The following is a 25,137-nucleotide window of genomic DNA, read 5'->3' as shown; positions in this document are numbered from 1 at the left end:
AAACTTCAAATTTTCCAGAATTATTACAGATAGCATTTATTTATGTTATTTTTTATTTGTAGAAAAACTAGAAAGAGCAACTAAAGCTGCTGTTAAAAAAACTCAATGAGAGCAAAACCCATCAAACCTATCTTCTCAAATCAGTACTCTTAATTACATCAAAAAAATGTTCAATAGAGGGTTTGGCAACAATGCTCTGAACTTGCACCATGCCCAGAAGACAGGACTCAGATTGACTGAGGGTGGAGAAGTCTCTTGTGCTGGGTCTTTTCCTTTCCCCCATCCCCAGGCACCTCGTTCCTACAATGCCACAAGAGAAGCTTTGGCAGTGCTTAGGGTTAACCCAGGGCACACCCTCACCCTGATGCAAACCTGACCTGCTGCCTTGCTGAGCCCCTCACACACACACACACCTCACAGGAGCCCTGCAAAGCTGGCTACCCCACTCCAGGAGAGCCACAGCCATTATTGGGCTACCTCCCCTCATCTCCCTAAAAAAGCAGCAGCATTTCTTCTCTTATCCAACACTCATCTCTATAATAAAAAACAGAAACACCCAGCAGAATAATTGAGGTGTATAGAGACTACTGTCCTACTATTGTAATACTCTCCAAATTACTATAATTGCACAATACTTTTTAACTTTTAGCAAAGCCTAACACTTCAGGCTAGCAGTCTTCCAGCAGCCTGCTACTGCCAGAGACAAATCAAGGTAAAATCCCTTCTCTCCTCAGGCTGCACACAGTGCTGAGGCCAGAGCTCATTCCCCAGGAATGGATGGCCACCACAGCCTGGCCACCACAGCCCTGCTGCCTAAATTCTTCTTTTGGTACCTGGTAGCTGGCTGCTTTCCTGGTGCTCACAGCTGCAGGCACAGAATCTTCACAAGAAGGCAGAGGGGCAAACTGACAGCACAAACAAATGCACACTTAAAACAACACAAATAACATATGGTCCAACAGGTTCTTGGAGAGGTTGAATTAAATCAAGCTTTGTTATTTCACTTAGCAGCTTATTAAAGAAGCAAAAGGTTCTGAAGCTTCCAATTCATTGGGGTTTCTCAACTGTCATTTAAGTTGTTATAGCAACAAAACTTTCAGCTGTGTGGTCTCAGAGACACTCCAGCTACCCCAGAAGTAATTTTTCCAATATTTACTGAATTGAGCTCCTTCCTATTCAGGTCCTTAAGAACTTGGATCAAAGTTGTTCATTACATGCACAAAGATGGGTATTGCTGCAAGGCTCTCACAAGTAAGATATTGCTTCTGACATTTAACAGAGGAGAAAAAACACTATGTGGCCTTTGCCTAGGGGGTAGATAGAGTAACTCAACAACTTTGAAAGCACATGCAAAAAAGATGTAAGTAAAGTGTGGGTAAGGTGAAACTACTTTTCCATTTACTAAGTGTGGCTACATTTCTTTAAACAAATGAAAACACCTAAGTGGGTGCACACACAAACATACAGGCACTCCCAGAAGTTCTATCTCCATTTAAAATACTTTATACCCACGTAACTTTTTTTTTTCTAGTAATACACATCAACACCAGAAACATTTTAAATTGCTATTCTGAGTCTGTAAAGACATGCACACCTGAAAAAATAATCCTATAAATGTCGCCACTTAAAAAGAAAACTGTTAATGATATACCACCTTGCTCCTCCTGCAACAAATTCGTAATTTCACTACATCAGCAGCAGGCTGAGTACGAGCAAACATGGAGAGTATGGCCAAAAACGTGACACTGCTTTTCCAAAACAGAGTCCATTTTCCCCACCAAATCAGGGATATGCTACTTTCACTAAGCTTATTGCCCAGAAAGAAAAGCTTCCTATAATAAAGTCCACAGGTTGATTTTTTAAAAAAAGCCTTTGGGTGACATCTGTTGTGCCACCGAGGTCAACTTTTCATCCTCTTGCTAAATGGGCTGCTCACCTCCAGGGCACCAAGTTAACCCATTTCTCCCCATCTTTGGCATTTTCTGTTTGTCTGTACTTCATGTGCTGCATTAGTGTCTTGCTTCCAAGCAAACTCCCATTTCCCACTCACATGAAAAGAAAAAGCAATGGAAGTCATATCTACCTATCCTTCAAAAGCATTTCCTTTGACCAAACTCCAAGGACGTCGCATCCTTCTTTCCACCCCCACAGAAGATCATCCTTCTCCCCACAGTCATTTCCCTTCTGCCAGCCCTATTTCTGTCACCACAGAAGTCCTGACAAGCTGGAGGCACAACAATCCAGGAGTCAACACCATCCAACTTCTCCAGCACCAAACCATGGTCTCTGGCAGGAACACAGCAGCACCCAAGGGCCCAGCTCCTGGGGATGCTCATCTCTGCTCCTGGGAAGCAAGGATCAGCCCCTTGCACAGAAACTCTCTTGGTCTTCACTCCTCCTCTCCTGCACCAGAGACCCCAGCCTTGAGATGTAGGGTGTGGGATGCAGTCCAAGAGTTTTAGTAGGAAAGTAGGAATGCATTTCTCCTTTTGTTTGGGACTACATAGGTGATTAATGTGCATCACTTTGCCACAGGGAACTGAAGTAGAAAATAAGATACCACCAAGTTACCTAATTGAAAAAAAAAAAAAAAAAAAAAAAAAAAAAAAAAGAACAAAAACAAATACTGCAACAAAATAGTTATTAAAATTATTTCAAATTTAACAAATACCTGGGACTAACTTGAGAAAATAACTAAGAATGCCCATAGGAAAAAAAAAAAAAACTAACACTGCTGAGGTATTGTAGCAAGTAAAACTAATGTGATTCTCTCAAAAAGGCCTTAATATTTGCTGTTAATTTAAAATTATTTCCCCCAATTTAAAATTTGACTCATTTCTCTTTCACTAGCAATATTAGTCATTTTGACAAGTATTATGTATGTCTGTGCTGCTGTTTTTCTTTTTACTTTCTTGGTTTTTTAAACAGTCCCACTGGATTATGTAACTTAGCTCAAAGGCAGTTTGGTTTTTGGTGGTTTTTTATCCATTTTCCAGTACCAGACTTGCTGAGCATTACATCAAAATGACCTCAAAGAAACAAAGAAAATATATAATGTATATTAAAAAGGAGGGGAAAAAATAAAGCACAGATGCTCTAAAGTATCTTCCACATTTTTTTAATACTTTTTGCTTCACTTTTTATTTTCTTACTGCTCAGAAAATATTTCTGAGTGAGAACATCTGTGCTATATTCTGGATTGATGTTAGAAGAATTCCACTTTATTTTCAATATCCATAAGCACTGGTTCAGCATTGTTGCATGTTTTATCCATTCAATTTAAATTTGGATGAAACGGTTTGTTTTCCTTTGAAGAACCAGGAAATTGTTTTAAAGCTACATGAACCGTATTCTGTACAACTAAGATCACCAGCATTTCTCCCCCATTTACTCCATCTTATTTTACCAGATTAAATGTGCCACGACCAAAAGATGTCATAGTCTGGTACAACTGAGAAAGTGTTGCTTCCAGTGGTGTTTTTGTAACAGAACTAAAACATCTGTGACTGTTATAAGTGAAGTTAAAGTGTAAAAAGCTATGAGAATCAGATGGCTTTCCACTGGTGGAAGGCTATATTGCCCAGGAGAAGAAAGGCTGGCAACTCCCTAAACCCCAGATTGCCTCCAGGAACCATTCCCCAAATGCGCTAAGCACTTTCACAGGCTCCTCTACAATCCTCCCCTCAGAGCCTCAGGAACTGCTCAGCAGCTGAATGGGGCTTTGCTCAAAGGGAAATCACTCTCCAGCCACTCTTCCACAAACACACACTTCACTTTGATCACTGTAAGTAACAGTGAAACACTGAGAAACCACATCATGCCAAACTGAAATCCATGGTGCATCCTGTCCAGCCAGAGATAGGTGCTGCTCACACCAGCCAGCCCCAGCAGTACCACACACATCCTTCACTGAAAGCACCTTCAAAGCTGAAGGGCTTACAGGGTGTTCACTTCTCAAGACACTCTCTTTAAATACTACAGAATTCAGTCTTCTTTATTAGCTTTGAATAATCCCAAGTGCCTGCTTGCACAATTCACAGGGGCACAGCCCCAGTGTGGCTCTCAGGCCTTTTTAAGACAAGCCTCCTCTCTGGTTGCACGGATGGCACAGAACAAAGGCAAGAGCTGGCAGAGAGGGCATGGCAGGGCTTGTGCAGCTCCCTGCCTTGCAACCCACAGGTCCCTCAGGCACAGCACTGCTGTACACCAAAGTCCCCATGCAAGGGACCTCCACAGACACCCTGCTCCAAAGGTTCATTTCTACCTTCACCCTGCAAATTCTCTTGCTATGTGCAAGAGTCATCTGTATTTACAGATGAGCCAATGACAGGAAAACATTGATTTGGCTGAAAACACAGACAGAACTGGAGAGAAGAGGTTAAAAGAAAGTTTTCCATAATGAGCAGAGGGAATTTATCACTATAGCCTTGCATTTCCAGCATCAAACCTGCAGGATCACACAGCAGCTTTCTAAATGTGAAGCAATCATGACCCATTTCAGTACTTTTCTTCCTTAAATTAGCATCTCTCCACTGCTGCTCCAAGCATCAGCAGAATGAGTTCCTATCAGCTGGGTTTCACTGCACTGCTGGGAGCCCAGCATCAGTGAAGAGGTCAAGAGCCAGCTGGAGAAAACTGCCCAGAGCCCCATGGAATCATGGCTGACCTCAGGTAAATCACTGAAATACTACCCAGTCAACACTGAATGCAGAGCCCAGACACATCATCCTGGGGTGTCAGCTAGAACTAAACTGATGGCCAACTGAGCAGCAGGGGTGACAGGGATTTTTTTGGCATTTTGGTTCCTTTTTGGGATTGAGAGGATTCCTGTGCATTCTGGAAATCGCCTGTAAGATTTCTTTCTACTTAAAAAAGGCTTGAGATTTGCACATACAGATAACTGAAATCCAAATCTTAAAAAAAAAATAGAAAATAAAAAACCACACACACACAAAAAGAACTTTAAATCTTTTTTATGATAAATTTAGCCACTGCTGCCCTCGAGTATTGCCAAAGGGGTCACTGAATGGGCATTGTGGCAGATCCATTTAAGCCTGTGGCAAAAACCTAGTGGTCAGGCTCAAGGAGAGAGAGAATGTGCCAAGAACAACACAAAGCCCAAGCAAAATCAGCAGATTTTCATACCAACCCACCCATGTGTTAGGCTCTACAAATGATGCCCCAGTGACACACTCATGAGGAACTGTGCAACTGTTTGCTCTACAGAACATAACTTGCATCAAAGCTGCCGTTGTGTACCTGACAGAGAAGCACCTGAGAACTGACTTTTAAGCAAATAATCCCCATTAGCTGGCACTGGGGGGGATAAAATCAAAAACAGAAAAAAAACACAAGCTTCACAGATACAATCACCCAGGCTTCAACCTTCCTCCCTCACAACTCCCTTCTGATGAATGTCAGACCTACCAAAGAGATGGAGCTTTAAACTCTGGGTGACCTAAGCCCCCAATGTACAGATTACACGAGAATATGGTCATCTGACACCTGTTACCTTTGCTTACACTGCCAACTCTCCTGGAGTTCTGGTCTCTTATCAGCAACAGCCTCTAACACTATCAAAGAGCAGATTACAATTTCTTTTCACAAATACTAGTGCACTGCAGTTTTCAAATTAACAATTGAAGTATTGTTCCATGCAACATCAAAACCCCCATAAAACTTCATCTCCTACAGCATTTGGCATAGGAGAGGGAAAAGGTGTCTTGGGACTTCTATTAAAATAATTTTGATTCAGCAGGAAAACTGTTAATTTACTTATTTTAACTGGAAAATAAGGGTTATATACGATGTCTAGGAACACCACTTCAAGCCCACGATATGCAGGGCATCAGCCTGAACTATCATGGAGACCAAACAATCCCTCTAGGGACTCAATGTGACACTGAACAACTCCAGCAAATCTACAACTTCCTATTTCATATTCTTGCTTACTATGCTCATTTAGATCACATGATTCTTTTTTAATTATATCTACCCATTGCTTATGCATACCTATTTTTACTTGCAAGAAAAAGAAGATAAAAGTTTAAATGCTTACAATATCCTCTGCAAAAATCAAAGCACAAGAGATTATGCTGACTGTGAAAAGTCAACAAAAAAAGTCCGAAACATCTCTGGCAACATCTAGATCAAACCAAAGTTACAAGATGCACAATCACTTCCTTTCAACAGTTGCTCGATACATCATTTTTATAATAATTTTCCACCTTTTAATACTGGTTCAATATTTGATAAGCATGTTTCATCTCAACTGCCTGTCTGCTTTCTCTCTTTTGGTGCAGGCCATCATCTCTTGCCATCAATTTTGAACCACTCAGATGTGGCTGACCTCCCCTCTTAAATCACCCTTACCTTCTTGCAAGGTTTTAAACACTAAATTAATTGCTAGGACCACAAAAACTCCAAATCTGCACAGCCCTTGACCAGCAGGGTCTGGAAAACGCATCTACCATTCCTCAGGCCAGCTGTCCCCTGCCCAAGTTGTACTCCTTTAAGACTCAGGCAGAGATTGTGCCAGAGGCTGCATCACTCCATCCAGCCACACAAAAGTGCACCATTAGCGTGCCCCCATGAAAACTGGGTTTCATTTAACATGATTGATTTTGCTGACTCCACTTGCCCTGAACAAGGTGGACATTTCAAACATCTCTTATCATTTGCTTGTTCATTTCCCGCAAACACAACCTGCAGAGAGAATGCATCATGTTTCAGACACAAAGCTTCTCTTTAAATAACAGCAGAAGAACAGAAAAATTTGTACACACTACAGAGACTAACCTTTATACACAGCCTGTCATATTAATAACTACTTCCATACACAATGACTTAGCATTGACAGCAGTGTTAATCCTTAATAAATTTTTGAATAAATTTGAGGATTCACTCAGAATCCTCATCAAAGACAAAGCACCCAGAACTAACTGCAGTTATGCTAGCTGTATGTTCTGAACTCCTAAAATTTTACAGAGAGGAGAACTGTACTATTATGTGGATTGTACTTTTTCCATTCTCGACATGTCTCTTCAACATAAATACCAAATTAGAGCACTGAGGTCAAATTTTGAAGTTATTCACTCCTGGCATTCTGCAAGCATGGTTTTGGGCTGCCTCACTATGACTGCACAGGGACACCATAAGTGCACTGTGCAGATCACTTACTCCTAATCACAACTGGGAAACCGTGACAAAGCGGGAAGAAATCTGGGAAGGGCTGACAACTCAGTTCTCAAGGAGTTCTCCTGAAAGAACTGCTGCATATAGTAGACACACACATTCTTGCAGGAGGAGAAATGCTGCTTTGCTGTAAGTATGAAAATCATAAACTTCATTCAAATATTTTAAATAATCTTTCACCAGATATGCTTCTTTCCATATGAGCACAGTGGTGGTGAAGTAGATTTCAGTGTCAGCTTGATACCAGCTGCCAAACTGTAAATTCACATAGGCTCATATACTTCGATCCTCTCAGTTAGGAATTACTTTGTCCCCTTTCTTGTCTCCTTATGAACTGAAGATTTGCTCATCTGCTACACTAGCACTGAAAGGAACCATCTAACTGCTATGAGAATACAGTCATCTGTGGAATTCCAGCATCCAAACCATACAATTACTATGTTGCTCTACAACAAGCACAGCAAACAGCATTTTACACCTACTTACAAAACTTACTTACTGTAACATCGGGTTCCCTCCCACCTAAACATCACCACAGAAAATCCTCAGCAAATTTAAGTTAGAAGTAAGGTTTGACAGTGACCATATAAAACACTCAGAGAAAGTCCATGGACACTGCTACTATTTTCAACCACCGAATTTCCATCTATTAGAAACAATCTCAGTAATTGCAGCTACCTCAAGTCCATACCAGTGGCATTTAGCATAACCACCATATAAATACTAATAAATAAAACCACTGTGTCATTTTAACCCAGGATGTAGAGCTTTTGATACCAGGGACAAGTCAAAGTCTGGCTGCCCCACTGCAAACTGTCTCTTTAATAAGTACATGGCCATATTCAGTTACTTTTTTTCCCTCTCATGCTTCCACAGGTGGGCCACTTTTATTCTGAATTGAAATTTGCAATGATGTAACCTTTTCCTGGTGACTGTAGTTCGTCTCCCCTGTGCTTACAACTTCAATCCCTCCCAGGTTTAACATTATGCTGCAGAAGGCAACTGCCACCCCTTAATGCAACTAAATACTCAGAAGCCAGGATGCAGCCCATTGCCACAGGAGTTACACGGGCCAGTTTTGGAACAAAACATAACAAAATAATTACTTTCATTAATGTTGTAACATTGATGAACAAATGCTTCAAACACTTCTCATCTGAATGACCCAAAGAGGCATTCAGTGCTCCACAAACAGACTCATTTTACTGTTCACTGCTTTACCTTAACCAGAGAGGTACTTTAAGCCCCAGACTCCTACATGCAAGTAGACTGCCATATGCATTAACTGCTGTCTATGACAGCTGGTATACAGCCACAACCATATCCTAGAGAATCATTTTTCTCTTTTTTCAGACAGAATCAGAATATGTTTGCTGTGTTCAAAACCATGTTCTTCAAGAATTAGGTGGGGAGGTGATGGGAAACTCAGTTGCTTTTCTTCTTCCAGCATTTGGAATTCTTTATGAAAAAAACTGATTTTAAAAATTTTCTCGAGAATCACTTCAAACCAATCAATGAACTGTTCACAATATTCCTTCCATTGCATGTTTCAGGACAACCTGGCAGTCTGCATTTGCCGAAGTAAAACTTCAGGGATCAAAAGTATAAAAAAAGGGATAAGGGGGAGAAGCACAACTAAAACTTCTTAGATCGATAAGGCAGAGGAAAGGGGAAGGGCATTGCTGAAGTTCTCAGCCACTGGTTTCATGTTCACACTGCCCAACAAACCAGTTGACTAAAAAGAAGTTTGCAGCAACAAGAAAGTACGGGAGAGGGAAAGGGAGGAGGGGAGGAAAGAGAGAAACAAAAAAAATTTAAAAAAAAAAAAAAAAGGGAAGAAACTGAAGAAACTCAAAGCCCAACAAGTTGCCCATGGAGGGAAAGCCAAGTCTGCAACTGCCTGCACACGCACAGCCAGGGATTTCAACATGGGGCTGCGGGAGGCCGGCGCGGGCGGCTGTGGGGCTCCGCAGCGGGCCGGGCCGGCGCCCCCCGCACCCCGGGGCACCGCGGACCGTCCCGCAGGCGCGCAGCCTCCCCCGCGGCGCGGCGGACGGAGAGGTGCCGCGGGCGGCCGCGCTGCTGCGGGGCCTCGGGGCCTCGCCCGGTGCGGGGGGTGGCCCGCGGGGCGCCGGACGCCCCTGCGGCGGGGTCCCCTCGCACCGCCCTCACCGCCGGGCCTGGAGGGCCGGGAAGCCTGGAGCTGGAGTTCCAGCCCTCCGCCCGGCCCGCTGCGCCTCGGCCCCGCCACCCGCCCCGGGGCAGACCCGGCACCGCCGGCCCCCGCGCTGCTCTGCCGGCCCGGTTCGGACGGTTCCCGCACCGACACCCCCGGGGGCAGCCAGGCACCGGCGAACAAAGGGCCGAGGCCCGCCAGGCGCCCGCGGGGAGCCGCGGAGGGGCCGCGCTGGCCGCTGCGGAGGGGCCGAGCCCCTCCCCGCCCCCCGCGGTGGCGCCGGGCACACGCTCCCCGCGGACTCCGCCGCAGCCGGCCGCCCCCGGCCCCGCTCCCGCCGCTCCCCCCGGCGGGGCAGCCCGGACTTTCCCCCTCTCTTCCCTCCCCACTCCGGGAAGCGCCATATTGATCGCGGGCGCCGCTCCCCGCGCCCCTCACCTTGGCGATCGCCTTCTTGTACCGGGTCACCGCTTGCTGGATCAAGCTGAAAACTTTCATGTTCCCGTCCCCGCAGGGCACGACCACCCGCGTCCTCCCGAAGCACACCGTGACTTTCATCCTGTGCGGCCGCGGGGATCCCGCGTCCCTCCGGCCCCGCGCAGCCTTCCTCCTCCCTCCTCCTCCTCCTCCTCTTCCCCTCCGCCCTCCGCCACGGCCGCCCCCCGGCGGGGCGCGGCGCTCAGCCCCCGGCCGCCGCCGGGCTGCCGCTGCGGGCGCCCTGCCTCCGCCCCGGCGTCGCGGCCGGCCCGGCGAGGCGCGGGGAAGGGAGGGCAGCGCAGGACGGGGGCCGGTGCTGCCTTCCCGAGGGCCGGGGGCCGCTCACATGCCGCGGCGCTGCCCGCGGCCACCTGCTCGGCTCCTGCCCCGGCGCGCAGCGGCGGCGGGCGGGGCGGCGGAGCTGGCTCCCGCTCCGGAGGCGTGGGGCGGTGCGGCGGGGCGGGGGCAGCCGGTCGGCTCCGCGGGGCGCCGGCAGCGCGGACGGGGTGGGGGAGCCGGCGGGCACCGCGCACGGTCGGAGCGAGTGCCCCGACCGAGCCCGAGGGACTGCGGCTGCCTCCGCCTCGCTCTGCCCCGCCAAGTACCGGGGATGTGGAGCCGGGGTCCCACCGGCACAAGGAGCCCCGGGAAATCCCGGTCCCTCGGCCCCGGCTGGTGCACTAGGGAGAGCGGGCACCGCTGCTGCTCCTTCTCCTGCTGCCGCCCTGCCTCAGGTACGCGGCTCCGGGGAAAGCGCGGCGCGGCACCGCAGAGACGGGGAGCGACAGGGCACCACGGCGGTCTGCGATTCCTCCCGGTGTCCGGGGGACGCAGCCACCGCTCACGGCCGAAATCAGATGGCCTTCCTGGTCTTTCGGGCATCTGTTAACGCAGCAGGACCTACACTGTGCAAAACCTCCTGCATCATCAGTAACACCGGCATCAATGGAACCGCTGAGCAATCTCCTCCGCAAAGCCGTCAGAAGTCATAGGGGTTTATAGATACAGTTCACTTTTTTCCACGGATTTCATTGAGGACAATGGAATTGCACAGTTCATTGGTCATTCATTCATTGTGGGGTGACAATATATATTTCTGGTAGAAATGGTAAAACAATTTAACTAGAGTGAAAGCAGAGTTTGGAGGACAGGAAAGCCGTGAAAAAAACTTTCTCCTTTTTTCTTTTTCCTGAACTTATACACAACATTAAAGATGTGAAATTCAAGTAAGCTTTGTAGCACATAATGTCAACATCTTTCTACAACACTGGACAACTCAGCACATGTCCTCTGGTGCTCCCTGCCCAGCAGCTGTCCCAGCTGGCAGTCTGCTCTTGTTCCCTTAGCAATAGTATTAGTAAATTTAAGAACTTCAGACCTGGTACAAATGGCAAAGCTGTCTGCGGTTTAGTAGGTACAGAGGTAAGGAGCAGGATTAATGATGTTTTTAAAACATCAAAGGTAGAATTATTGCCCTGTTAAGTCAACGGTGAGAATGGCATCCCTAACCCTTTGCATTCTAGTTAGGAGTTTCCATTGTAGAAAATGGAGGAGTCAGTTTATATTAACTTGGTTGCATGCATATTGTCCAATTTCATTGAAATCCATAGAACCTTTTCTGTTAATTTCAGTTTTGGAAAGCTTTGGGATGGTCACAAAATCAAAGAATTAATTTCCTGACCTACAGATAATTTTTAGCTTAGATGCCAGTTTTGCTAGTTACCCACCTGAGTTATCTGGACTAATATATCTGACTTTAATGAGAAATAGTCTGTCTTTTAAAGCAGGAAACAAGCACACCTGCCATGTTATATTTTGTTATATCCCCAGTGTTCACTTGTGTGGAATAAAGACAGCATGCAGGAGTTCAGAAAGGCAGAAATAAAATAAATCTGGTGTAAACAGTTTACAGCTCATGACTGAGACAACTGAGTACACTGCAGTTTTATGGCCATAGCTCATCAAATTTATTATTGGAAAAAGATGAAAATGTCCTCTAACCTGCTGCTTCTGTACTTTCTAGGTGATCATAAGAGCTGTTGGAAAAGGATGAAAGAGCTATAAATCATTGGTTTATTATACATCACCTAAGAAATTTGCAGAAAGGACTGTGAAAATGTGAAGTCAGTAGAGCCTCTTCCCAGGCTGTTTTTAACAAGAATTTACAATGTCATAGATTTTGTAATATTCCACATTAAACTTTGGTTGTCATTTGCATTTATCTGCTAAAACATAACGTTGCATATTAGAAGCTTTTCCACTCTGCTCTAAAACTTGATATTTATAAAGCTTAATACTGTTGCTGGTCAACAGTAACTGTTTCACTGTTCAGACACAGCTACAGGTTTTTCATGTTTTTCTGTGCTTTAATTCCTACTCCTACTGTCTTTAACAAGTTCCTTGGCAGTTTTCCCAGCTGTTCTAGCACTCTCCTGGAAAAAAACTCCAACAGTTTAGAAAGAAATATTGACAGTTTTTCCATTAAATGTGTGAAATAGGAAAATTTGGAAATGAAGTACAAGAAAACAAGTCTATCCTGGGATCTAATTAAGGCCAAAACTTAAAGACTTGCACATGAATAGTGATAGACATAATTGGAATGAGCACCTCCAAGATTTTAGTTTCTTCCCCACTAGATACACACACAAGTTATACATATATCATTCTGAAAACATTTTTAATAAAATTTATCACGTATAGTGTTTGTTTTGTTCTTCCTTAAAAGAAAGAATGAACTTTAAAAAACAAATGTAACAAGGCTGTGAGATTGTATGAGGTCTAATTATGTAAGATAAATGAAGTATAAAACATTATTATAAGAGATTATGAGAAAAGGATTATACTAATCAGGAGAAGAATTGGCAAGAGTTGCTGGTTTACAAAAATTACAACTACTATCCACACTGCAATATGGGTGGCACATTTATAGCTCTGGATGTTGAACTTTCCTGAGCTAACATTCCACAGAACCTGACAATTCATTTATTAACGGTACATTGCTGGAGGATTTCCATGAAAACATCATCAGTCTCGCAGGAAGAAGTAGGTGGTGGAGCATGGGATGGAGGGAATCAGAGCTTGCAGCTGCTAATGATCACTAGTCAAGTTTTGTTCAAAACAGCCAACCAACTGAAAGCCCCTGAGTAGACACTGCAAACATGCAAGGAGTGAGAATCTTGCAATTAAATGCAGATTATAAAAAGCCTTTTTTATGTGAATGTTAAAATATTCAGACAGTGGAATGATGCTGATTCCAGAGCTGTCTCACAGTTTATCCCACCTTTATACTCTACATTGGAGAATTTTTATGGAATAATTCTGAATGTCTTCAAGTTTAGTAGCCTTTTCATGGCACACAGATATTCCCTGGTTTCACAATAAAATACCAACTCCAGGTACAGTATGTTTTACGTTCACTCTATTTTAAGTATAGATATTTCCTTAAGCCAATTTAAGTTCATTCAGTACTGTAGAAAGACCAGTGTCAAACTGAACAGCAAGAGTATTCCTTGAAGAATTACAGTTGGTTTTTTTAAGTGCCATTTGTGAAAATGCCTTAGGGATATTCCAAACAGTTCTAGGTTTTAATGATTTAAGATAGCTACCTGCTGTAACACTTCTGCTGAGTTATTAGGTAAAGCCTTAATTTCTTCTTCAAAATTCTGAATTTAAAGTTCTAAATCATTTATATTTTACTCTGAGGTAGAAATTTAATCAAAGTAAACATGTCTGTGACTGAGATCTTTCCATGGACAACCTTTCAGCTATAGGAGTGGGTTGATTTCTCAGCTGTTATATTTTGTGACTTTTTTCCTGCCATACTGATGGTTCTTCAACAAAGGAGTAAGGGATTTTCTTTTATGAATTAGAAAATCATTAAAACTCATTAAATAATTGTGGCTAGCCTTGATCTGAAAAAAAAAAGAGAAAAAAAACTGAATGAAAACTTATTTTCTACAAGTTCTCTAATGGGTCTAGGATTTCAGGACTGAAAACCCCTCAAATCAGTAAAAGGTAGTCACAGAATCACACATGTATTAATGTTAGACTTAGGGGATGCAGACACACAAATTTGGGAAGATGAGAACTTTATTTGTGGTATAATAGAAGAAGGAAATTGTAGCAAAGAACAATGTATGATTTTCCAGAAAAGCCACAAGACTGTTACCCTTTCCAGGGGCTCCAACCGGTGTCTCAAGCAGCTTCAGGTAGTGGGAAGATGTTTAGGGCTAAAGAACGTGTATAAGTAAATTCACTACTCTCTTTTTCTGTATCTGTACTGGTCTTATGCTGTTTTTAAAAGAATTAGGTTCAAAGATTTTGAATAGTTTTCTTGATAATGCTCTGGTGTTTTCAGCCATCATGAAACTGTTTAAATGGAATTGCTTTCTCTAACTTATTTTAACTAATGATCTCAGCTTATTGAGCTGAGATCTGGGAGGGCTTGAACTAAAATACATTAAGCCACTTTTTGATGTGGGCCCTTAAAGGCAATCCACAGGTAAGGAAGCAGAATCATTAGAGGTCTAACAAGTGAAAAACATGAGCTGTATGAAAAGAGTGAAGTTACTGGAGGTGCCCAGAGCACACAAAGGGGCTTTGCCAGGATACCAAAATAGTCTTTGTGTGTGCTAGAGCTGTGGAATGTCATAAGGAAAACCTTCACACCAATTGCTTTAGCCTGCTCTCACACCACACTGTGCTTATGCTATGGGCTGAACAGAATGATATTCACACACAGGGAGGGTTCTGAATGTCCCTGTACTGAAAAGTACACATCTAAGTCACACACTGGAGCTGGCCTGCTCCTTTGATTTCCCTTAGAGCTACAGAGAGTTTGTAAGCTGTGCCTGCCATGAGGGACACCCACCACAGGATCTGCACTGGAGGAGAATGATCTGTGTCACCTTCTCTCATGCCACAGAGCTGTCCTGCAGGCACTGAGGCTGTTCTGCAGGACCCAGCCACCCTAGGGTTTGCTTTGGGGACATGAGGATAGTTACACCCAAAGTCCATCATCAGTTGTAGTTTCAGCAAGCTTTACAGAGGAAAGGAAAAGGGAGAACAGGAACACTGAATGTCAGCAGCTGAGACCAGAAAATCCCTGCATAATTTCACAGGACAAAGAAGAAGCACTTATACAGATTTGGAATTTTATCCCTGACCAATTTCAAAGGGCAGCTCCAGGCATTCAGTCATCAAATCTTCCCAACACCTAAAAAATGAAAAGCTAAACACAATATTTCCCACCATGGAAAATACTAGATAATATAAGTAGAGGGGTCATTGCTACCTAGCCCTACAATATTTAACACAAACATATAAGCTTATCATCCGTAAAATTAAATTTGTAGCAACTTTTCATTTACAAGCAAGTATTAAAAATTATAAAAATACAGCTGTTAAAAATAGCAGAATTTAAGACATTTAAAAGCAGCATCAGAAATCCAAGTGAAACTGTTTAATATACAGAAGACTGAACTAAAATGTACTTATAGAATATGTGATTTAGAGACTCTAGAATGTCCACTTCAGTTTTGTCTTAAAACTTTTAGAAGCCTGGTACTTCCTTAAAAATATCAGAAGTTACTTCACTTTTAAGCCTCACCTGTAAAAGCTACTTGGAGACATTTTATTTCTGATGAGAATTTATTGGATATTTTCCTTCTCTTTTTTTTTTTTTTTTCATTCTGCCTGTCCAGAAGTTTGCTCTTTGCATTTCTTCCAGCCTTTCAGTTATTGATGAAGTTCTTGGCACAGATTTCCAAGCTCTGAAACACAGAGTACAGCATTCCAGTGACTAAAAAAGGCTTGTGGAATCTTTTCACTGACTTCTGTGGGCTTTGGATCAAGCCCTCTGGCCTTATCTACTCTACCAAATAACGAATAAACAATATCAACACAGAGTTACAGTACTGGGCTCATTTGTCAAGTACTTGCCAGAGGTAGAACAAATTCAGATACTGCCAGAGGAACCCATTTGCTGAAGAGAAGCTATGCCAAGTTATTTGCCACTATCAGGTTTTATCTATTGATGAGCATTCCTGAAAAAATACCTTCCTGTGACATGAAGAGGAACACCCACGGGATATGTTAGTCAAAAGGCCTATCAAAACATGACAGAACATATATTCTGCCACACAAATTATTCATGTGGTTTATAAACATATTAAGGATATATTTCTCAGCTGGTGTTCTTCTTTAGGAATCTCTGTTTAGTTTCACACTCTGTTCTCATCCTCGCTGGACTGAAAGTGAATGGGAAAGTGTCATGGCTTTCAAAAACTTTTTATCTTGATGTTTGCAGGAAAACGTTGATAAAGCTTGAAGGGAAATATATCCCTTGCTCAGCTTCTCCTTGTGTTGATGGTAATAGGGAGGACTGCATGGGGTAAGGATATTACAGCAGAGACTTTCCAATTTGCACAGGAATTTAGAGGGATAAGAATACAGACATGCACTTGGAACACATTCATCTCTGTTACATATGGAGTTAAATACACTCCTGATGCAAACACATGCTATCACTCCTGCATAAATATTTGCTCCTGAGCAAAGTCCCATGGCACCTGCAGAAAGCCTTTTCTATGGCACAGGCCAGCAGTCTAGTGTCAAAGCATGAAGGACCAGCAGGGAATGTGTTACACATTTCCTTGCAGGGAGGGCACGATCACCTTCACTGCTGCAGCAGAACTACTCACTGAGAACTTCCAAAAATTTCCAAATACATGCTATGACCAGAATCCAGTACTTGAAAGAGGAATAGGGCAAAAGCAGACGAAATTTGAACAGTAGTTTTAAGATAGTTCTCGGCTTAGAGGAGATCACATAAGAAAAAAAATAATCAGAAAGAGGTGACACATGATTTTCATTCTGATTTCTCTTATTTTCCTTTCATCAGCCTCAAAATCTTCTTTCTTCCCCTCCTCTTTCTCTATTTTATTCTCTTTTCCATACTCAGTCCCACTTCTCTTTCCATCTTACATCCTTTTATTGCCTTCCCTTCTTGTTGTCTTGCTTAAAAGTATTTGCAGCTGCTGAAATCAGTAAAAAGGAAGACTCACATGAAACAGGAGAATCCCCAAGAGCTAAAATAGATGACAGATTGTGAGTTGCCACCAGTAATCTATTTAAGTCAAGACTGAAAAGATTATGACAGCAAATGGGCAGGTTTTCCAAAATTCAGTACAATGTTATACAGCATAAGGATGTTTTGATTCCTCACAGAAGAAGCCCAACAGCTTAAACTGATCTGCAAAGATTCAAAACCTCTAATCAAAGCCAAGCTGTCTTCTCCAATACAAAGTCAACTCACTAGCCCTGGCAGAAGTAGGACATCAGGCCCATCAAGGTGCAACAGGTGAGTAGTGCTAAAAGCAATGACAACAAAATCACTTGATAAGGCCATCATTTGGGTTTTAATCTGTGGTTGACTATGATAACACATGGACTAGAGCACACTGCAGGAGTGTGTCTGTGGAGAGCAGCAGTTGAACAGCTTGAGAGCCACTGCTCAGTGCCAAAAAGAAGTCTTCACTCAGGTCTGATCTTGTTTCACTGGGCAAAAAGGCCCTTCAGCAACTGACATTCCAGGGCTCAAGGAAACACTTAGGAGCATCTTTAAAAAACAAGATTTCCCACAGGTAATAATTACAGAATGGTCTTCAGGACCACACCTGAGCACAGGTCCTGCTACTGTCAGCAAGGGCTGTGTGTTCAGATTTGAGAGAAGAATTTAAAACAGATTAATTTATACATCCAAACCAAAACAGATAGATCAGATGGACAAGATTAGCTCTACCAATCTTCCTGCAGCCAGAATTAGCAACTCAGGAGCCTTCTAATTTGCCAAAGTTCACGCTCCACACTTAGTGGCTCCACACTAATCCAGCTGACACTGCACCTTCATTTATCATGTCACCTGTTCTAGGATTTCAGTTTATTCTAGGTTTAAAAATTGTCCCTTCATACGGAATAAGTGTGCATTATATATACCCCAGTAAGTTATCTTTTGGAAAAAAAAAATAAAATAAATTACTAAGAACTTAAATTATGTCTCAGATTGATGAGTTGAAGTATATAGAGTCACCAGTGCAGGATACTGCTTCATACAAAAAGACAGTGGAAATAAAACACTGATTCTGATATGCAAGTGCATTATATCCAGAGAAGCTATAATTGCTCTCAAGGACTTAAAAATTGTCTCACACCACAGAAATTGCAACTTCACCTGTTTCCAGCAGAAATCCAAAACACAGCTAGTATAAAGAAAATTAACTCTACCACAGCCAAAACCAGCACACAGGGAAGCCAACAAAGGGTTTAATTACATATAGGCTGTGCAAGAGTTCAATCATTTAAATCTGGTGGAATGAAACAATTATTTTCTGTCAGGGAAAACAATTTCTTTAGCTGTTAACCTGGTAACATGGTAGGTGATTTGTTTCACACTGGGTTTTGCAAATGTGTTCTCTTTGTCGCAAGATTTATCAATACACAGTAAAGTTTTTCAATGTTTTTCCTGCAGAATCCAATATTCACCCAGCTCACAGCTTGAAATAAGAATGCAATGAATACTGTTTTCTCTGTATTTTTTTCCATCTGCAATAGATTTCAAAGTCTAAAGCTGCTGAGCAGGGATGTGGAGGGAGCCCATGTCTTTCAGTTCTTACTCTATCAAAGTGCAGCTTCCATGGACACGAGTACCTTAAAGTTGGAGAGAAACAGTTTATTCTGCCTGGGGATTTCTCCCCCCCACTCCTGCAGGTCACTGACCTGACCTGACAGCCAGATGACACACTCTGAATCACAGCAGTGTCACTCACAATGTCCCAAGGCACCTGAAATGGCCAAGGCACAGCAAAATCCCAGCGACTAAACTGGAGCAGCTCAAGAGCTGCTTTTTGTGCTGCTGTCCTTGTCCATGGCAGGACACAGAGCAGTCACCAGTTACAGCTTTGGGCTGCCTGCTCCATGAGGGTGTCCCTTCTGTGAGGTATCTGCTTTGTCTTCCAAGATTAATAGCTCTGATATTTCACCCTGCTTCTTTCAGCACGGTGGGGAGCCATTACAGACCAGCACCCTGGCCAGGACAGAGCCTTTCACACCCTTAGAATTGCATGGTTCAGACAGAGGAGAAGGTGGTAGCAATGCTTGAGGGTTATCTGTGCAAATCTATAGATCAAAATTTTCTGAAACACTAAATATCCACCACTTACCATCTGTATATCTCAATCTGGTTTAGATCTAGAAGGATTTTTTTAGCATATTTAGTGTGTACTTCACTTCTGCTTTCACCTGTTCTCTTAGGTTTACTTTGATTTTTTTTTCAACTGCAAGCAACATATATGAACATTTCTTTTTTTCCTATTATCAATCCTCTATAAATGTCTTATGTTTTTTTACAGGGTATTCATTCTGGAAATTAACTCTCTCTCCATATTTTCATATACTTGGATCTCTACCTGTGCTTAAAGCACCTAGGTTGTATAAAAAAATGAAAAAAAATATTATACAAATTTACCTTATAATTTGATGGTTTTTAGCTTTTCATAAGCACTGAAATTTACTGTAAAATGGCTGATTTGAATGCCATGTACATGGGCAAATTGGTAAAGGTAAGGTAGTCAATGTGACTGATCATACATTACATGACTTAGGTCAGTACTTAAACTCCTAATATTTGCATAGGATTTCACCTCTGCCACAAGGCCCACTGGTTAAATAAAAGCCTCATCAGAGAGCTGGTGCAGGGAGTGATTTTTTCCTGAGAAATTTTTGGCTTGATCTCATCCTCTCCCTCTTCAGCCAGATCCTTCTATTCATGCCCCTGTTCAAGACTGGGGTTTTTTTCAGACAAGAAACAACTATTAGGTGTAGATGTCTTCCTTCTTCCATACTGCCTGACACCCTGTTTTGCACATAGCAATTACCTGAACTTGTTCTTCTATTGGGATGGCTGAGAATTTGGATTCCTGCTGTTCGTCATGGAAATATTTTATATATTTTGCCCACCTTTACAGGATAGCTTTGTATTCACACCATCTTCTTGCAGTTTTAATTACTATGCACTGAATATAGCTTCTTGTCTCTCTTAATGTCTCAAGCTTTTAGGATATGATAACTTTTTCTAACTGTTTCTAGTTGCATATTTCTCTGTTTCATCACATCATAACTCCAGCCATTCCCTTTGACATTTTTCAGCTTTTTTGTATTGCTTATGCAATATTGATATTCCTTCTTCTATTTTTGTTTTCTCTTTATGTATACTGATCCATGATATATTCAATAATTTACAGCTGCTTACAAAAAAAATCTTTTCATCCCTAATGCAAATAGAAGCCCAGGTGAGGGATGTGAGAGCTTGTGCTCCCTTGCAGGAGCTTCTTTTTGCTAACATTGCAGCTCTGGTCTCCCATCATTACCCATGATTTCTCTTTCTGTTCATCTTTTTAAATGCAGCCTTCTTCTCCTTTGGCAGTTTTTGCCACTCTAAATATTTCTTGAAACTAATCACCAGAGCTGAGAAATAGCCATCCCTGCAGCAAGCCACTGTCCTCTGTGGTTCCAAATTTCTTCAGCTACTAAGGAAAAGCTAAAGCTCCCCTTTTATCACGGTGCCCACAGGAGGGACACAAAAGCAGCTATCCAGACACATGGGCTGAGTGAGGCCTTTCCCTGAGGCTGCCCAAGTGGAAGCAGGAAGGATCCAAACCTTTCTCTGCAAATCCTGCAGGATAAACTCAGCTGCAGGTGCTGGCATCGTTAGGAGACTCTTCTCACTGGCACTTGTGGAACTAATTGTAAAGCCCTGTTTTAGTGCGTGGGAGGCTGGAGATAATTTTAGTGATGGTGAAAAGTGCCAGACTTATCAGACATGGGAGATGTTGCTCTAGATTTCACTTGTGTAGTGCCTTATGTCTACTCTAACTCAGTGGAACAAAACATTACTGGTTTGACTGGAGGGGGGTTGATTTAATCATTGTTAGCACACTTGTTTTGCAGCACTAATGAGTAGGCAAAGTTTTCTCTTCACAGAACCAGTACTGTATAGGCAGAAGGATCAGGAGCATCATTTTTCTGGTGTCTGCCTATTCTGCTGTGGAGTCAGCGCTTCCATGCACACAAAATTATTCAATATATCTTTGGTACCACAGAAGGAAATTAATAAGCTTTCTCATGCATCAAAACAGGGAAGCCATTAACTTCTTATTGGAGGGCACAAACTCAGCTCTGAATAGTCTTCTGTTGTACTTTCTTGGACACAAATACACTTCTTTAGTATTTACAAACTCTGGAAAGCCTTGAGGAAAAGTGTATATTGTGTTACCTTACTAACCAGAGGCAGGATAGTTATTTGAAACATAATTTATTTCTTGGCTTTCCCTGCAGTGTTTTGATAATTGTAGTGAAAACTTTAAACAAACAGATGAAACGCAGTGTATTTTTGTATCGTTGAACCATGGGGATTTTATTGAAGGGCAGAAGAAGAATATATTGTTTTTTGCACTGGAGCTTCTACTGGTCAAAGAACACCATCCAGCCATTGGAACTAACAGTCAAAGCTTTTCTGATGTGAATAAAAGACATATCAGAGCTACCAGTTTCATCAGCCACAGCAGAGAGTGTTGGTGGTCATTTTCAGTAAAGGTGTCCCCATGACAAAGCCTTCAGTCCAGCACCCTTCACTTATAAGAGAGCACATTTCCAACTGATCTTTAGCATCCACAGTGGAGTGGAATGAGTCCATCCTGACTATGATTGCCTTCTCACTGCAGGAAAACTTGGCTCACTGTCATGAGGCTCAGGCTCATATTCATATTTGAATATCTGCTCCGAGGATTACACTGCCTCACCAGGAGTAACTCACACATCCAGGTAGTCCTGCCCTCCCTGGGGGCAGATGTTCCTCTGGACTCCTGAGCTTTGTTCCACAAGCTGCCTAATCCAGTTTACTCTTCCAGCTTCCAGCAGTGCAGATATCCTCAGCAGTCATTTCATGGAAGCATTTCACCTGATGGTGAAAGACACCAGGTAAGGCACCACTGGCCTGGAGAAAATACAGCCAAACACCTCCCTGCCCAAAACCCCAACCTATTATCTCAAACATCTTTTTTCTTCTGCAACCCAGAGAATAATAAGAATCTCTGAGTCTGATAGGACTAGTTTTCTTCTTCCTCTTGACATCCTTCTCTCTGGCCAAAGTCTTCTCTTGCCAAAAGCAACTTGGACACAGGCACTGCCTGCCCTACCTGCCTGTTCCCACATCTCCCTAGAAATGCAATGATTTCCCATCCGACCATGTTAATATCTGTAATCAAGTGGGCTGAATAGGAAGAGGAGCTGCAACTCTGCTTTATGACACACAGCTTCCATTCCATGTATCACTACCCAAAATAGAGATACATGTAAAAGATCTAGTTTCTTTAGTATTGTTTTGCAATGTTAGATGAAAAGGAATTGGAAGTTCACAAAGCTGAGAGAGAGCAAACAATAGAAACATATAAGAATATATGGACCCAAGAAAAAGCCTCACAAATAGGCTTGAGTGATTCTGAAATAGGATTTAGAACTGAAAAACTGTTGCTGCTTAAGATCTACCCCACAGTAGTGGAAAACAAGGCTTTGATTATAAATAAACAGGACTGTGCCACAGACACACCTTATTTCATCACCAGTTTCTCATCAGACTGTGAAATAACCCACAGCACTGAACTTGACTGTTCATGTCAACCAGAAGAGTCCAGCAAGTTTAAAAGACAGATAACTGCAAATAGTAAAGATCCTTAGCAGCAACCTGAATTCAGACAGTTTTAGTAACTACTTCACTCAGCCTGTTTTTGGATCCGAGCAGAGCTGGCAGAAGAGAAAAATACCTCAGCTCTGGAAGCCAAAGGCAAAGAAACAATGTGGGGAACAAAATGAAAGTTACCTCGTGAATGGCAAGTTTTGGCTTGCTTCTAACTGCAGTAATAAGGCAGCAAAGTGATTCACTCTGGCAAAGTTTTCCAGCTTGAGGAGCTTGAAATATTATGACCGCCCACCAGAACCTGCTGCCTGTGAGCGAGCTCAGGGAGGGGGCCAAGGGCAGCTCGAGAGTATTGGGGGGATAGGAGAAAAGTAGAAATGCAAAGCTCATCTTCAGCAGAGTAGAGATAAATGTTGGGCTGCTGGGGAGGAGGGAAGAGAGGTAGTAGCACTGGCATTGCATTTTTGTAAAAACAAAATTGAGTTCTGTGAAAGAAAAACCGTTCTGCTCTTTCGCAGAGGTCGGGAGATGAATGTTCGTGTGAGCCACGTGGCACTGCACCTTGGAGGGATTGCCAGGTCTCCCTATGAGCACTTCATTTTGTCAGCTGCTGAAGGAAGATATATATATATATAGATATATATATATATATATATTTTAGAGGTGGGTAGGAAGCATGGCATGACCTACCTGTGGCAGGCTAGTCACAGAGTGAAAAAGAAACCAAAATGAAGCCAATATTGATTTTCTGCCTTAGAGTGGTTAATATTTATCTAGATGTTCAAACTGGATCAGGCTGCAGCTTATAAAAACTTGGCCAATCACAGCCAACAAACCTGTTAACATTTTTCAAGTACAGACATGCTGAGACAACTTAAAAGAAAGGTACAGAATTGCAAGTCTCATTACTGTCACTTAAATAAAACCTCCAAGACAATTAATTATGTGCTCATACTTCTAACTTTGTCAAAATGTATGCAATAGGTAATAAATTTTATTTTCTTAACCTATATTTAGGTGGGCACAGCAAAGGGGTTTTTTTTATTATTACTTCCAAATCACTTATCACCAAAATCGTACTTTGGCCCCAGGCAGTTTCCTCATTTCTTTCTATTCTGTAATTCAGTGACCACAAAATTACACGAGGTTAACTACAGAAAGATTAATTTTAGGTTGTAACCATTTCATCTTGCTTGGGCGTTTCTCTCTGCAGGCCATCTGTGCTTGATAGCTTGATACCCACAGTCCATTTGCCTTTCTTTAGGGAACTTATGTTTAGTGGCTTCAGTCCCTTTCAGTGTGTAGACCCCAAACAACTATCAGTGGGTCTTTTGGTGCTGCCATTAAAATTCAGAGCCTATTGACAGTAAGTGGGGAGTTTTTTACCTGCTGCTTCTTAGTGGCAGCACCTCAGAGTCCATGGACCACAAACCTAAAGCTACCAAGAGCCTCTGTGACTCGTACAGAGTTACCCCACCTGTTCTGCAAAGGAGCCTGGCTTTTGCCTTATTAATGAACAACACTAAAGTTGTGGACAATGTATGAACGGCATGGGACATGAAAAGCATCAGCCATTTGAAATAGGAGTTCAAAAATGGTATATAGGCTCTTGTATAGTAGAGATACGGAGAAATGTCAAGGTCCTTGGTCGTATCCAAAACTCATGTTTCCAGTCCCTTCTTTCCTGTACATCTACAGGAAGAACTGCCTATATTTGGGCCTAAGAGTTCATTGAGAACCATTTTACAGACTGGGTGTGTAAAACTTCATTTCAGTGTGGTAGGACAAGCTCATTGAAGAGAGTCCTCCTCCTCCTGCAGCCTGACTAACCCTCCAGCCCTGAAAAAGGGTTTTCCCCAAGGGTTGCTTGAGCCCCAGGAAGAGAGAACTCAGAATGAGCTAATGGATAATAGAATGAGCACAGCCTCATCCAAAAACAAACAAACAAAAAAAAAAGCCTTGAAAAACTTATGCTTTGAAAGGTCCTGGTCACCAGCATGGAGGTTTTTCTCCTCTGATCATGTTCCTCTCTGATTTGTTTTTATAAGTTTAGGCAGCTCTCTGCTGGTACAGCTGCTGCCGGAGTCCTGCCAGAGGAGCCATAATTTCTTAATAGCCTCCACCAGTGAGCTGTCCTGTTAACAAAACAGAAGAGAAAACATAGTTGTAGAGCAGGCAGATGTAACCTCAGGCTAAGGAGGCAGCCACTTGTGGCACCTTCTCTAACGTGGCCCCAGAGGAAACCTGGAACTGGTGCACCCAGGAGCAGGTGGGATGTGACCCTCCCTCCTGAAACCACCAGGTTTCTGTCCACCTACTTAGACATGTAAAGCCAAGCTTCAGCTGTGCACCGAGGCAGGCAAACAAACCCAGGAGATTCCACGTGTCCCACTCACTTCTGAAGAGGGGCCTGACAGTAACACATTGACAAGCCAAGCCATCAGCTATTCAAGATGATCAAGAGCAGTGACATTTCCACATTTTCAGAGCTCTCAACAAACATAGCTAATTAAGTCTTGCATCATCTCCGCAGTTAAACACA

General features: G+C 42.8%; 1 protein-coding gene across 13 annotated transcripts in view; it reads right to left on the bottom strand.

Moving 5' to 3' along the window:
• PARD3 (par-3 family cell polarity regulator) overlaps window positions 1-10,039 on the bottom strand; it is a 443,013-nt gene extending 432,974 nt beyond the window's left edge. For 7 of the 13 annotated variants that reach the window (XM_030229712.2, XM_030229732.2, XM_030229719.2 and 4 more), the window contains exon 1: window positions 9,809-10,037. In XM_030229712.2, coding sequence (XP_030085572.2) covers window positions 9,809-9,928 — 120 coding nt within the window. In that variant the 5' untranslated portion in view covers window positions 9,929-10,037. Of the gene's footprint in view, window positions 1-9,808 lie in introns of all 13 variants that reach the window. The other 6 variants (XM_030229752.2, XM_030229789.2, XM_030229776.2 and 3 more) reach the window with 3 other exon arrangements.
• Window positions 10,040-25,137: the final 15,098 nt, after the last annotated feature.

Source organism: Serinus canaria, chromosome 2 (genome assembly GCF_022539315.1).
Source record: "Serinus canaria isolate serCan28SL12 chromosome 2, serCan2020, whole genome shotgun sequence".
NCBI lineage: Eukaryota > Metazoa > Chordata > Aves > Passeriformes > Fringillidae > Serinus > Serinus canaria.
The sequence above is the reverse complement of the archived record's forward strand: the minus strand, read 5'-3'. Positions and strand labels throughout refer to the sequence as shown.